The sequence below is a fragment of the Lampetra planeri genome, chromosome 30 (genome assembly GCF_965212315.1).
Source record: "Lampetra planeri chromosome 30, kcLamPlan1.2.h2, whole genome shotgun sequence".
NCBI classification, from domain to species: domain Eukaryota; kingdom Metazoa; phylum Chordata; class Hyperoartia; order Petromyzontiformes; family Petromyzontidae; genus Lampetra; species Lampetra planeri.
The window spans coordinates 406,009-421,950 of NC_136136.1; the positions used below are offsets into that span (position 1 = coordinate 406,009).

The window sequence follows — 15,942 nt, forward strand, 5'->3', positions numbered from 1 at the left end:
CACATTTCTCCATTTACGCGATTTAACCCAAAAAACCCTCTATTATGGAGTATTAAACTCTTCTCTGCACAATATCTTATGCGCACAATGCGTCACAGAACAGAGAATTCGTCAATTCGCTACGAGCGGTGGCACAGTGGTTAGCTGCGAGCTCTGGGGAATTCTAGATTTGAAGCTTTCGTGACTGCAAGGATTCATACTCTTAGGTTTTTTCGGTAAAATTACTTTTATGAATTTTTCATTTTATTTTTTACCTACGTGACTTTGCCGAAAAAACCTAAGAGTATAGCTCTGGGGAAGTTTGGTCAAACACTCCCATGAGCAACGCGGCGTAGACAGACATTTGTCCAGCAGTAGATTGAGCAAGGGCTGCACGTGCATTTCAACGTCCACGTCTTCACTTGTAAACTCTCAACTGGCGTGACACTGATTCTCAAAGACGCTGGTGGAACCATTGACCGCATGATAACCTCAACAGGCCGATGTGCACATCTTCATGAATAGACAATTAAAGACAAGCGATTGTGGCCATGCAACACAAACTATGCACCGTCTTGTAACCCCCAGCACTGTCGTCTGCGCTAGTTCCACGGAGGAGACGAAGCAAAACAAAAACTCGCTCCTGAAGCCCTCTGGTCGTGGCTAGAACATTTGCTGTTTAGCTCGTAGGCAAGAACAGAATAGATGGAATGAAAACCAAACTGCCAACAAAATTGAGCCACTCTGATCAAATTCCACCACCCGGTGTTTGCGGTTGTGGCTTCTGCTGATTGTTCGGTTCGTGATTGTGTCAGCCGGCAATGAACAGTGCGCTTACGTGGGTTGCCAGCGACCAAAGGTCACTTTGAAGCCCAAGAAAGACTTGCTGCTGCGCGTTTCTGTCTTCGTGGGACGTTTCCTCGTGTGGGCCATGACGGGGCCGCCCGTCAGCAAGGCTCTCCTGACTCTTGGTCTTCTTCTCTCCGTGACATGGAATTCCGCCGGCGCTCACAAGTTTTCTGATTTCAAGCTGTGCGCAGATGAAGACTGCAATGGTGAGTGGTGACACAGGGCACCCCCCCCCCGCCAAGCGCACTGCGTGCGTGGCGTGATTTGTTAAACGAGATGAGAACTTAAAGACGACAGCACGAGTCTCATTTGCAAGAGTGACCTGGGGGCATTCGTCATTCAATAAGGCGGTGTTCTTCACTGATTTTCAGAGGAGGGCCACTTTCGCCGATAAGACATTTGAAACCATTGGGGGTTTGACAGCAGCACGACGATGATGATGAGGGGGGTGTTGTCACTCGCTGTGTCTTGTCGGCGGCCGCACGTCAGCGGCCGCACTCAAGGCCACCGGGGCCCGCCGGTGGCCCGCGGGCCTTGCAGTGAAGAATGCTGCAGTCGGGTGTCACGATCGCTCTGTGTATTCCCAATTGCATAAGTAGCGAATTTGGTAAATGTGGACAAACAACGCTGGCACACAATGGCCTACTACTCTTGCGAATGACGTCACGCGATCTTTAACGTCCACTGTGAAGCGGACGGCGTGGAGTATTATGGTTGATACACCCACAGTATTAATCAGGGCGGCCGCTGGATTCCAACCGTGAACCTTCTTCAAGCGGCTAACGCGCTACTGCTAGGCCAGGGGTTGGCAACTTGCGGCTCCGGAGCCGCATGTGGCTCTTTAAGGACTTCTTCGTGACGCTATTTGTGAAGGACCATCGTCTCGTGTTCACGTGGCATTGCGGCTCATGAAAGAGTTTTTTAAACCGAATTTGAAAAAAAGTCTCTTCTTGTTATTTTGGTTGCCGACCCCTGTGCTAGGCAATGTAACTGCCCTAAGTGTGGTGTGCTTCCAGAATTGTCTTTTCGTACACTCACTTGTGTGTGACCAATGGAGAAAATGTAAATGCTATTTAATATTCGACAACTCGTATACAACACTACCTTGCATGTGTTTTCACGGTTGTGCTGTACAGTTCCCGAGTGTGTGTTCAGGACGTACCACGTGTGGTTCGGCACGATGTCCGATATTTCGCTCCACGAGCTGGATTGAGTTCGTAAAAAAGTTCCCAGCATGTGGAGCGAAACGTCGGACATCATGCCGAACATCGCGTGGCCCAAAAAACAAATAGGAGCTACGCACATCTATGGGCTAAATTAATGGCCATCAGTGAATTTAATTATGTTGACGCGTATGTGTGTGTACATGCTATGTGTGAAGCCATCATGAGCCATGTGAAGGCGCTCAGGGATTACGAGGCTCCGGATTGCCGCTACCTTTCCTTCAAGGCCAAGCAGAGGATTCAGGTGTTCATGAAACTCACCGGCGAGTCAGACTCCCTCTGGGCTGGCAGCGTGAGTGTGAAGCAGGCCTTGCTTTGGGCCAAGTAATCATTATCATCTCGACACACTGACCCTCACCAGACAACATGTACCTGACGTCACCACACAACTGACACTTATCTGTGATCATCATCTTTATATTTATTAGCTCTGATCAACTCACTGCTGGACGAAGACCTTCCCAAGCCATGACCACCTCTCACGGTTATGCGATGTAGCAAACCATCTAACACCTGCGCACCAGCTGATCTCATTGCTCCATCTCATCGGTGGACGTCATCTCGGACGCTTTATATTCTTAGGTGCCACTCTGTCATTATTATTGATCACCCGCCATCATACCTTTCAGTTTCGTGTCCTGCTCAAGCCCACTTACTTGTCTGAACAGTTTGAATGATGCCCTTAGCCTGTGCATGTTCTCTCATCGATGTGTTCCTCTTTCTCCCTCTTAATGTAAATCCAAGCATGCATCTCATCATCCTTATTTGTGCACTGAACGAGTGAACCAATTTTCACTTTCAAGTACCAATGGTGGGCCACACATTAACACACACTGTGGCGTTATAAAATAATGATGCAAAAATAATGCTCTCCTTTCACTAACACATCGAGGCTGGGTCGCACTTCCCAAGTCGACATGGCTTCAGTGTTTACAGTGACAGTATGGTTTGTGGAGGCCGTTTTAAAGTAGTAGGTCTTATGTGGCCAAGGGCCTAATTAAATGTAGTCTTGGGTCACATCTGGCTCATGGGCCAAAGCTTGCCCACCTCTGGTGTAAAACCTATTGTGAGAAATCTTGTAAGCAGAATGGCCCAGGGGAAAAAATATATATCTGCATTTTTCGATCAACTATCCATCTTCATTTGCTTGTAAACTGCAGCGGTGGACTATGTCAATCATTTGGCTGTGGAGATGTTGTCCATCCCATAATACCATCATGTCGTTTATATTTCAAACACTGACTGTTTTTAATCGTTGTGTTGTAGTGTCAAGGGAAGATTGGATTTTTCCCAAAAGATGTTGTCAAGGAAGTCCAGCCATTTCTGAACGCAAAGGAGATCACATTTCCGTCAAAGGTAAGCCCATCACACACCGTTTGTACAACGATTGCGATACTTTAACTCTTAACAGAATGAAGAACAGGTTTATTAAAACATGTTTTACTCTTGCTCCAGATTAGCTGGAGGAGATAATATACCACTTTACACGTAATTTGACTCAGGGCTCAAATCCTCATGTTGCTGGGTCACTTGTAGACTGGACTAGGCACGTCGAGCAGGTCACAACCCCACACAGACCCCACACTAAATTAAGCCCTGATCCCATTGCAAACAATTCACTCCCGAAAATGCATGAAAATAACGATGCCAAGGTACTCTATAATGTTTCCTGCAATTCTGTCTGTGTTCAGGAGAGGGACTTTCGTTGTCTCGATGGAGAATATGTTGGGGAAGAAAACGACAGCAGTGAGGACATTGAGGACAACTCAGCTGAATTGGACTCGGCCGAATTGGCTGTGGGCAACCCTGAGGTTGAGGAGTTCATTGAAGACACCTCCTCGGAAGAGAACATCATCGGTCCTGGAGAGGACGACATCTTGGCCGAAAGGGCCGACTTGGTTAAGCCTCCAGAGAAAACGTCCACCGGCATTACCGCCACCATGCAAGGGCTTCTGTCCAACACGGGAGGTATCCTTGGATGGTTCAGTGGAGACAAAGCTGCATCTCAGTTCGAAACGGGCCCGACGGCAGGTGACGCTGCAGGACCAGGAGATGCTGCTGATCTGCTGAGCCACGTCGACGACGAGCAGCGGGCCCCCCCAGGTGGCAACGCAGAGCTGGCAAGCGCCGTTGCGCAGTCGCCAAGTGGGGACAGTGGGGACAGTGGTGCCGTCTCATCCAAGCCAGGTGACGTCGCGGCGGAACAGGAGGTGAAAATCGCCGTGGGAGTGAGAGAGCATGCACACCCACACGATGCGCACTGTGCGGTGTTAAGTTTAGAGAAGAGGGCGTGACTTCATTTTTTGCTAAGCTGTGCCTTGTGTTGCTGGTGAAGGTAAATACCCAAGGTAAACAGCAATCTATTTCTAAATTACCCTCTAAGGTGACTACCTCAGATAATAATCACGTATAACCAGGGCTTAATTTCAGCCGAGTCTGTCCGGATTAGCGTCCTTGAAAATATATTCGCACCTGGCACACCAAATCCAATATACCTGAGATTAACACATAGGCTTTCACGACCAATATCATCCACAATACAGTTTGTTTGGGTTAGATCACGTAAATATGTCAATCTCGTTAAACCCACCACCACCCGACACAACCAATTAGTAAGGTTTGTCACGTAAAAAGAACATGCCAATTCGTCACTAGTACAGCAGCACACTGGTGTGTTGGAGAGCCAAGCTACGACATTTACAATCTGAGCATGACGTTTCGCCAGTAATTACAACTAGCTTCATCAGGCGACAGCCAGATTTTTGGAGAAGTCCACCTGTTTCGTTCCTTATATAGAGGCGTAGATGCGGTGACCACGCTTGTGCGCTCTTCTTGCGCGAAGTTGGGGGGGCAATTAATGAAGGTATATTTATTTAGTAATCAACGAACATTATACATGCACATTATGGGAGCCCATTGTTCTTGTACTCCCTGTCAATTGTATGTACAAAAATAGCCTACCAAAGGTAATCTCTAATCCCAAATAATACATTTAATTTAAACAATGTATTATTTAATGATTTGCTTCCAAGCAGCACTAAGTCTGTAGCTATCCGAACGGTTAAAAATATTTTTATTTCTCTCAATTTGGATAGATTCTCTAATTTGTCTTGGCCAGTAGTAACTAGTTTTGCACAGAACTTCAACATTATCAAAATCAATTGAGTGTCCTTGTTGGCACGTGTGTTCTGCTACTGCTAACAGTTGTATTTGGGAGTATTTAATATTTCTTTGGTGTTCTTTTAGTCTCGTGCTGATCATTTTCGTCCAGTTTTCCCAACATAGCATTTGCCACAAGTTCAATTAATCCGGTGCACACCTTCTGTTGATAGCTTCGGTAATACATGTTTTATACCAGACATTAATTCTGTATTTTATGTACCGTTCCAAATCTGACTCGGATGTTTTGTTTTTCCAAACATCTGGCTAGTTTATCAGTTACTTCTGCAATGTACGGTATTTTAATAGTTTTCATTACTTGGGCAGTTTCAATGCTCGTGTTATTTGATTTGGTTTTAGCATTGAATGCCAATCTACCTCTCACTATGGCTGTTTTTACTCGTCGCGCACTACATACTCCAGTCTACCACCGTAATTAAGTGGGTGGGTAGATAGGTGTGCAGGTGGGTGCATGGATAGGTGGGTTTCATTATGTGTATGCGTGTGTTTGTGTGTTTCACTGGCCCAGCATGAGGTGCCTACATCTGGAGATGAGATCGCCAAAGTGCCACCTGTGCCTGGAGGGTTCCTTAATAACGTGCAGAGTCTCGTGAGTGGTTTCAACTTCTTCGGATCTAAGCCGACACCAGACGACAAGCCCGCTGGTACAGGTGGGATCATTACAAGTGAAAGGAGTGAAGAGACAATCTTGCAAGACCGTTCCCCGACTTCTCAGCCCGTAGATGATTCTCAGGCCTCGGTTGAGGCTTCAGCCCCAGATGAACCCCCAGCTGATGCTTCATCAGATCTGAGCAATAATGCGAATGTTGAAGTGATTACAAAAGACCCACAGCTGCCAAGCGCAGAGCCACTGGCGGATGGGAACACGCTTGTGTTAACAGAGGAGAGCAACGGTGGGGACATCAGCGTATCTCCCGACACCTCTTCTACTGGTGACCGTGGAGGTAAGGTGGATTCCACTGATGGTAGCTTTTACAATAATGCCAAATGGATGTTCTCAGGGTTTGGAATGTTCCCCAACAACAAAGCCACTGGCCAAACTGATGGCGCTAAGCAGCAGTCGAGCATTGACGGGAACTCTCCAGAATATCTCTCAAATGTGGAAATAACTTCCAAAAAGGCAATACCTGAAGACACTGCGCCGACAGCCAGTGAGATTATGCCAGTGGCTGGGCAGTCACTCACAGGGCATGATTATTATGTCATCTCAGAACAAGATGATGCTTTATCTCAAGCTGAAAACCACACTTTCGAATCGGAAGTCCATGACTATGTTCAAATCGAAAAAAAATTGGAAGATGGCAATGGAGGTGACAGCTCGTCTCAGCAGATGCAAGACCTGGTGGTGGATACAGGAGATGGAAAAGCAGCAGCAATGCCTCTGGATGGGGCAGAGAACAAATCTCCTCAATCGGGGTGGTTTCCTGGCTTTTTGAACCATGCCCAGGAGGTGACTAAACTGTTTAAAAGAAAAACGGCCAAGGATAAGATGAGCTCAGATGCAAAGGACATGGCGGCACCCGGTAAAGTGTTTGAAACAAATGGCCAAGGGCAACCACCTCAGCTCGCTACAACTGGAGGCATGGCAAATGAAGGTGATCAGAATGAAAACACAACCCTGTGGCCAGAACCTACACCTGCCAACAGCTCACAGGTTCAAGATAGTATTAGCCAAGAAGAACATATTTTGCAGGTCGAAAGTCACATGCAAAATGAAACGGAGGATACCATGGACGTTGCTAAAGATGAAAATGGTGACTTGGATGGCGATCCAACTTCTGTTGATGCTGTCACAACAGAGTCAAAGGATTCTGCAAATGAAGAGGAAGGAAAAATATTATTGGAGCACCAAGATATCGATAATGACAAACAAGATGCGACTTTACATCATGAGAAATCTGACTCTGACGGATTGAATGTTGAAAGTGATGAATCAGTTGCTGTCAGCGATGAGAAAACAGAAGTTGGTCATGGTTCTGATGTTTCAGATGATGCACTCCTTAGCACTGATAGCGATTGTGCAAAGAGTATTGATGAAGTGACTGATGGCACAAGATCTGAGCATGACAGTGCTTCTATCAATGATATTACCCTTGAGAATGATGACAATGCACTTGTGAATGAACGCCCGCCAAGCCCAAATGAGGATAGATACAGGTCAAACGGTCTGTTTGAAGGCCAGCTGTCATCTGAATCGGTAACAGGTGACAATGCCAGTATCGTAAAAGATGGCAGTGACCTTAAACCAAGTGAACAACCTTCTCTGGAAGAATTTTCACCAAGTGAAGATAGCCTTGAAGAAAGTTCACTTGAGCTCAATGCAAATCAACCATTTGAATACCAAAGTGACTCTGTGGACGACAGCATTGATCGAGGTGGCACAGAACCTCTACCAACTCAACTTGAACCTGAAGAGAGTTCTCAGGACCAAATTGAAGTACAACAACATGCAACATCAACGGTTGAAGACACCGATGTGGAGAAGATAGCTTTGCATCGTGGAGAAGATGGCGTTGAATCTGTGTTTGAAATGCTTCCAAATGTAAGTCAGCCTGAAGCCACGCAAGGTGAAGCAAAGGAAATTTTGTCTTTCGAACAAACTGAAGCTGCTACAGAAGGTGATGGTGTAGGTGAAGCCTCGCATGTTGAAGAAACTCAGATTGAACAAAATACGCCTGAAGTTGATTCACCAAAGATATTGGAAGGCAATGTATATGAAGAATCAACTTTTAAGTATCATGACGGTGTTGTCAAAGATGGTGGTGGGCATGAAGATGACACATCGTTGGTTGATACATCTCTGCAACAAGCGCTTGAGCCGGAACATGGCTTAGTGGATAACATGGAACACGAACATCATGAAGGCCTGGCTTCAAAGCCTGACACAGCTGATGTGGAAAGCGATGGTATTGATGAAAATGAAACATCGCCTGCTGATGAACTTTTGCAATATCCACATGAGACTGAAATAATTCTATCCGATCCACGTGAAGAATCAGATGTGGAGCTTCTAAAAAATTATGTCGAAAGTAATGGAGCAGAAGATGGTGAAACTTTTTCTGGTGACGAGACTCTGCAAACTTGGAATGAGAATAAAGAGACTCCATCAGACCAAGGAACCCAAGTAGGAGATGGCCCGCATGAAGACTTAATTTTGCATCAAGAGGACAATTCTCTAGAAAGTGACGATATTAAGGAAGAATTACACATCAAAACGCCACCAAATCCACTTGTCACTGAAGATCATATTGGCGAAAGCGTCAATTTGAAGAACGATACCATAGCTGAAGAGGTTAAAAACGAAGACACTATGCCATATGTTGAAGTGGTTGCACACACAGTGAACGAGCCCGAAGATGACTCAAGCAGCTTGAATGTAGCATACCGAAATGACTTTTCAGACGAGCCACAGGAGTTAGGCTCTGTTGCTGATGTTGATGCTGAAAATGAACACGGCATCATCGACAGCGCACAATTTGTCCCTGAACCTGAAATGAGTGGCACCACATCTCAGTACGCCAACGCCAATTTTGATCCTGGATTAACGGATCCTGAAATGATGACTGGTGAGCGCATACAGCTGGATGAGCATGTAACATCAAACCAGCAGGACAATGCTGACACCAGCACAGTGATTGGGTCACGTGACCCTACTGACGCCGAAGTGATGGATTATATGGGTGCGGGTGCAGGAACGGTTGACGTTTTGGTCGTTAGCGATCAAGGTAATTTGGCACAAGAGGAGCCGACTGTAGATGCTGTTAAAGCGAGCTACACTTCCACAGGCAGCATCGTGGGGGAGAACGACGACACGACGAGTGACGCAGTCGCTATGGAAATGCAAAACCAAAATGATGGCTCAGAATCTGAGATTATTGTTGCACCGGTACGAGATATTGGAATGGTGAACGAAAGACGTATGGACGATGATTTGGTGCCAGAAGTCAGTGTTGCTGAAAACGTAGATTTAATAGACACACGCAGTTCTCAAGACGCATGCGACGCGTCTCAAACACTGGTGACAGCAGAAGCTGAAGTTCTGCACGGCGCATCTCAGGAACAAGAGGACCAACTCAGCGACAGCTCTCCGACATCCGGAGAGTCCCAGGCGATGCTGGAAGAACAAGACATTGTGAAGGAACGTTCAGTCACGAAGCTAGGAAATGATGACCCCATTGTGGCTTCACATAGAACTAAGGAGCAGGAACCACGGTTGACCAACTCAGAGATTTCAGAATCAATAGCAAAGGTCGGAAGGGTGCACCGATCTTATGTGAAGGGTAAGTGTGTGGTGGGATTGTTATGACGGTCAAAGGTTGCCTCTCTTGACCAACAGCCGTTTTGATTGTCGCTGGCTGTGGTGGCGCAGAGATTCAGAGATGGGGGTTGTGGACTATACAGAGATGAATCGTGTGTGAGCTGAGATGCCAGCTTACAGGGGCAAGAGGAACCATGGGGAAGGTAGCGCACAGGGCAGCATGCGACTGCTTAAGCCATGGCCACAATGATTCATCAACAGTGACTCAGCAATCATGAGCACCGATTACATTCACAAGTGAGTTTGGTTATGTACTGTAGGATTTTTACGTGAAAACATCATACAACAAGTAGGTTAACCCGAGCGCACGTGCGTGTTTATATCCAACACGCAGCGTGAAGGCTACTGATTGGCTGTGGCACTATTTTTCTGAGCAGTTTGACTTTACAGAGCCAATTCAGGCCTCGAGATTGAGAGATTGGTTGCGAGGTTAAATCCCGGTGAGGGTCGACACGGAAAAATAATTAATTTGAGGCGAAAAAAATGGCGTTATTACTTAATGTAAAATGAACAGTGGTCATACATCATTTCCTTAAGACTAGTGGCGTAGTGGATTAGCATGGGCCATAGCGTACGGAATTAAATCGGGCCTCCACTCCAATTCCCTGCCCTCTTCATAGTCCGGCCCCTCGGCCCCTCTGGCGTATGGGTCCCGGTGCAGTTGCACGGCCTGCACACTCGATATCGTCGTCACTGGCTCCGGTCACGAATGGAAATGAGCACTGCCCCAAACGCATTCGCACAGGGAGACATCTTGATATTGCCTAATCACCAACGCACTCTCCAGCATGGGGAAGTATGGTCTAACAAACCACATGAATGACACGGCGTGGCAAAAACTTCATCAGCAGTGGATCGACAAAGCGCTGAATATGAAACAATTTATATATATCTTGTGGCGATGATGTCATATGCATGCCGGTGCGTCAATGCCTCCAGCAGGTCTTTCCGAGTCCTTGGACGAACCGATGTTGGATGTTGGGTCGCTGCCGGTGCCATGGCTCGTGTCCAGGCTGGACCATCTGCTCCTGAGGGCCTCCACCTCCGTGTGGCCATCGCTGGCACCCACAGTCACCCTGGTAAGTCCGGGACCTCCTCCCGATGTCGACGCACGCAGAGTGGGGTCCCGGCACCGAGGGAGGAGGCTGAATCCTCGGAACTTCTTCTTGTTTCGTATGGCTGATGTAGATGCAGAGCAACGACTACCAGTTCACTTCAGACAATCACGCCAGAAGCCTGTGTGGCGCATTGTTTGTTCCTGAAGAGGTCAATTGGCGTGGCTTGTGTTGTTGTTGCTCTGCTGGCCGGGAGAACGACGATCGATGTTCGGTCGCTGTGTTGATGGCATTCGCCGTCATTTCTCACTTGACAGAGTGGGCCACGTGAAGGCTGCCATCTTCCACTCTATCCGTGGAGCTGATTGGGCATGACCCTGCATACTTAGATTGCATCCTCGTGTATGTTCGTTATGTTATGCTTGTTTAGCCAGGAAAACCTCGCTTAGTTTCATGCATCCCCTTTCAGGAGTGTCATGGCAAATTGTTTGCAGTGGGGGGCGATGATTGCTCAGTCCACGATATATTATAATTGAGCAAGTGGGGGTACACTTTAAAATTGGGAGAAACGTGGACAGTGACGCCGGCACACACAGTGGCCGTGCCGTAGCTCCCTGGGGTAGCGTGGAGCGGCTCCCAGCACACACCGCGTGATCTTGGCACAGACCGAGTTTGAGTTAATTTGATTTGTTACACGCATGATGATGATGATCCCGTTTAGCCAGTTCTCCCGGCGGCGTGTGATCCTTGCAGCCAGCAGCAACACAAAACAACAATACGGTACTACCTGCAGGGAACGGGTATGGCAGCAGGGTCCTGAAGGAATATCGCACAGCGACCAAACGAGGCGTTTTACGGCTGTAAACGAAATGCACGCACATCGAGGGAAAAGTGCAAATACAACAACGTCAGAGTGAGAGGCGCCAGAAGAAAAAATCCCGGGTCACGGGGCTCGCACCTTCTGTGTGTATGTTGTTGTTGAACTTCTTTCACACCGTACGTAGCCAACCGTGATAATCAGAGGTTCGGAGAAAGGACACCAAACTGAAGATACAAAGTAGTGAAAAAGAAATGATATTTCAATCTAGATTATTTAAAAGTGCATAACACAAGTGGCTTCTTAATATCGAAAGGAAGAGCATTCCAGACGGCCGCAGAAGTGGATCTGAAAGCGTGCAATGCAGCAACTATCTTTGTTCGATGGCAGCCATGCAGTGACCGGAGCTGAGCGGCCCCAGCAGGGTCTGTGACTTCCCGAGTGGTCGGTGTTGCCATGCGCCTCGCAGCGACATCCAAATGCTCTGCTCTCACAACAAAGCTTCAAGCGCTTGTCAAGATGGTCCCATGACACGCGACCTCGGCAGTACGTGTGTCTGTGTCTACAAAACAACACGAAAGAATCACTGGTGTCATGGCGGACATTTTAAGTTACTAAATATGTAAGGAGACGTTGCGTCTCCTTCACGTATCTGTCTCACCACGTGACATAAATAAAAGGATATTTTTCTACAACTTACCGGCCCCACGGCCTTTTGGGAGTGCATCATTTCAGCAGCATTGACTCAGTACAAGCAAACTCTGCATCGGTTTTGATATTCAGTGTCTCAGCGAAATTAGGCTTGCTTGAATCAATGAGGCTGAACTGACCGATGTAATGGGCAAGGTTCCTACAGTTTGACGCGAAAGCAAGATTTGTTTGTCCTTTTTGGTTTCGCCTCATGTCAATGTGCGTGTGTGTTTGTATGTGGAGATGGTGCCAGACTGGGTGTGCCCAGGTGGAGTGAAGAACGCTGGGCAGTTCACTCCGTTGGCCATGGCCGCCCTCGGCGCTCTGGGGGTCAGCAGCCTGCTCCTGGGCTTTGTGTACCGCCTCTGCTCTGTGGTACATGCAGTCGCACAGCGACGGACACCGGCTGAGTAACATCGTGCAGAGCCTGGCTCCAAACGGAATGTTTCCGCAATCGATTACTCGACCAATATAATAAATTCAACTTGTAACGGACACAGCGTTCGCTCACTCTGAAGAGAGAGCAACTGAGAGGTGTAATGAAAGTGTATGTGAGTGGATGTGGGTATTATTCCATTCCGTGTATGGTAGATAAATGGCAATGTCGATGTCTGCTGGCCACGAGAGGGCTTTGGGAGAGAGTTCGTGGAGTTGTGATATTTTTCTGCTGAAGGAGCACAGACTACAGTGGTCGACTATATGGCCCATAGTTTGGGTAGCATGGCCACAATGCAACTGCTGAGGTTTGTGTATTTAAGTTTCCGTTCATGAAGGAGATGTGGTGCATGTTGGCCTGTTGATGTTTTGATGCGGTTGATCGTTCCACCACAATTGTCTTCGAGGAATGTCAAAGGCAGGAGGTGTGATGTTTGGGTTACAAATGACGTTTGCGATGTATTTGTGTCTCCAGATAAAGAATAGAAGATGTCTATGTGAGTACAATATTTTAAATTGCCACATTATAATAAATACTGCTTGTATATTATAATTAACCTACATACAGTAGAAATATTCAAATTCACAACGTAGACTGTTTGTCAACAGGTTGGAGCCCAGAGACACCAAAAGTCGTTTAACGGAGACCTAAACACAGCAAAATAAATCTCATGAACCTCAAGTTAAATTACATGTTAAAATAATTCCGTTTTAAAATGTTTAATGCACGTGGCAGTCTGTAACCCAGCACTGTGGAGGCAGCAGCGAGGGTTGGTGGATCACAGAAACGCTGTGAGCCTCCCGGTCCGTGAGCGTCGAGGAGGGAGCATACTCTGGCTCGCCAGGAGGAGGTGGTGCAGCAGAGTGTGGACTAACCTCCATCTGCCCCTTCTGTGTGGGATAGAGCGTTGCCCCCCCCCCCCCCACCACACACGTGTGTTTTCTCCGGATGCTCAGGTTCCCTCCAAAATATCTAAATATAATTATGTGCCTGTAAACATCTTAATATATAGAGGACTGCAGAACGTAGGCAATTGGTGGTAGTGTCGGTGTACCACCTGGCTGCTGCCTTCCAGCCTCTATGTTGTTACTCAGTGAGTGTGAATGCACTCTGCATGAATCACAATGCGATATAAAACTAAACATTATTAAATGTTAAGCGTCACATTCCAATAAAGATATGTTCCTTTATTTGAACTAGTTGAGTGTTCACTAACACAGTATTGTAATGATGGAAGATAGATGCCACAGACTGCACTGGGTACAAATAATATTCGCAATTGCACGAGGGCCGCATCGTGGCAATGCATGAAGCAGACAAATAATTACAATCCGTAAAAAATACAGACGCGCATATTTTTCACGAAAGCATCCTTCTTCAGAATTAATGAAATGGTTGGATTTAACGCGTCACAAAATGAATGAGCAGGGTATTCGCCTCCTTCACATATCTGTCCTTCCATGTACAAAAAATATATCATGTTTTACACATTCCATCAGCAATACGACGGCCTTCTCGGAGGGCATCATTTCAGCACCATTGATTGCTCCACTCTCTATCTCTGGACTGGTGTCAACATTCAGTGTCTCATGAGCAGAGTGAGGTTTTCTGGAACCACTGCTGGTGAACTGACAGATGTTAATAGGCAAGGGCCAGCTCTGTCAAGAGACAATTAACTTGTGATTGTCCTGTCTGTGTGGGAGCGAGGGAAGCAAAACTGATGTGCCAGGTAGCTGCTCTTCTCCAGGAAAAATCAGCACTCGCCCTGGAAATCAGCGACTGCACTCAGAAGGTCGGTGCTTGCATTAGAGATCAAACGCAGACACATTTGCCCATCAGCCTGGGTCTATTATCATCTGTGCAGTGTACCCAGGGCCGAGTTTGGGGATGAACGATTTGGCGATTTTTTTTGACAGATATTGTGATTTGCGATTACATTTGTTAAAGTCAAGCTTCAGTTCAATATTCACTGCGTAATAGATTTAAAACGTGATGGAGCATTACCACATGATAGCATCAAAATATGAACTGCTCTATATATTCTAATGCAAGGATAAGAACTTAAAATATATGAATTGCTTCCGACATGTATTTATTAAAATGCTTTAATTGAAATAGAACAATCAAATTATAAGAATTGTTAAGTTAATTAAATAAAGTCATTTATAAAAAAATAAAGCAATTCCAATAAGTAATAGGACTTTTCAAATCGCTAAAAATCGCAGCCTTTGCGATTTGCTAATCGCATTGTTTCAAATAGCGATTTAGATTTGAAATCGATTAATCGTTCAGCCCTAGCCGGGTGAATCCATCGGCTAATGAGGCCTGAGGTGTGTGTTTCGTCGGCCCTCCTGGAGGCCCGACCTTCCATGTTGAAGTCACAGCTGGGAGACGAGAGTGCGGCCATCAGAACCCTTTGTCTTTGAATTACAATGACATCATTCATGACTCCTTCCACAGCAAAAGCTTGGAAAAAAACAAATGTTTGAAGAAATTAGTGTAGTGAGTGATATGTGTTTGATGAATTTACTTTGAGTTAATTTTACATAGGTAAATAAATAAATGTTTGCTGACTTCAATTTTTGCAACATGTAATACATACTTGGTCCCTTCCTTCATATTCGCCTTTAGGCCAAGCATAACCTTAATGCGGCCCTGAGTATACCGTAATAAAGTTCAATACAACGGCACTGGTACCCGATCTCGGTACAAATCCATTCTGGATACCCGAACACAGAGGTCCACTCCCGGACTGCCCGGGGTCAAAGGCAGACAGGTGGAGAGCCGAGTGTGCGTGGATATGCCGGTACCATTGGTGGCATCACGAGGCCACGAAACGACCCTTTCCAACGCATTTCTGTCGGCGGAGCATAAACGTAACGTCGGGAAACAGCCTTGGAAGATGACGCTATGGAATGAAAATACAGCACATGGTCCCATATCCAACATTACGTATCCACCCAGACAGATGAACTGCCCAGATCCAATGAAGCATTTGTGCATCGTATAACTGTAATTTCACATAAATATAAACGCAACACATTCATCAATGTGGCCTTAAAATAAATATATAATAGGTGACGTTTCGTGCAATGGCCCTTCTTCATGGCACGTAGCCCAGAGAGAAAGAATGGATGTGTAATTGATGAGTATGTTGAGCTTTTTGTTATCTGCACATTGTGCACCACTGCCAATGCAGTATCACTGCGTTATTTGCTCAAAATGTTGTGCGCTCATTCTGTTGAATAGTTGGCAGCAAAGCAAGACGCCGAGGAGGAGCCGCTTCGTCAGGCGGGCTCGTCGGGACGTGTGGCGGAGCTGCGGGTAAGCAGCACCCAGAGCTGTCGCCTGCGTTGCTCTGCGGCCTTCGCGGCAGGGAGAGGCGAGAATTTTTG

The 15,942-nt window shown here is 46.5% G+C and overlaps 1 protein-coding gene across 9 annotated transcripts in view; it reads left to right on the forward strand.

The window, feature by feature from the left end:
* The first annotated feature begins 811 nt into the window (after positions 1-811).
* Positions 812-15,942, forward strand: part of LOC144728757 (uncharacterized) — a 32,732-nt gene continuing 17,601 nt past the window's right edge. The window contains exons 1-11 of one of the 9 annotated variants that reach the window (XM_078608379.1): positions 812-1,034; positions 2,210-2,343; positions 3,318-3,407; positions 3,743-4,261; positions 5,740-8,797; positions 9,260-9,511; positions 10,489-10,628; positions 12,355-12,486; positions 13,022-13,043; positions 14,251-14,339; positions 15,797-15,871. In XM_078608379.1, the coding sequence (XP_078464505.1) occupies positions 911-1,034; positions 2,210-2,343; positions 3,318-3,407; positions 3,743-4,261; positions 5,740-8,797; positions 9,260-9,511; positions 10,489-10,628; positions 12,355-12,486; positions 13,022-13,043; positions 14,251-14,339; positions 15,797-15,871 (4,635 nt within the window). In that variant the 5' untranslated portion in view covers positions 812-910. Of the gene's footprint in view, positions 1,035-2,209; positions 2,344-3,317; positions 3,408-3,742; positions 4,262-5,739; positions 9,512-10,488; positions 10,629-12,354; positions 12,487-13,021; positions 13,044-14,250; positions 14,340-15,796; positions 15,872-15,942 lie in introns of all 9 variants that reach the window. The other 8 variants (XM_078608380.1, XM_078608384.1, XM_078608377.1 and 5 more) reach the window with 8 other exon arrangements.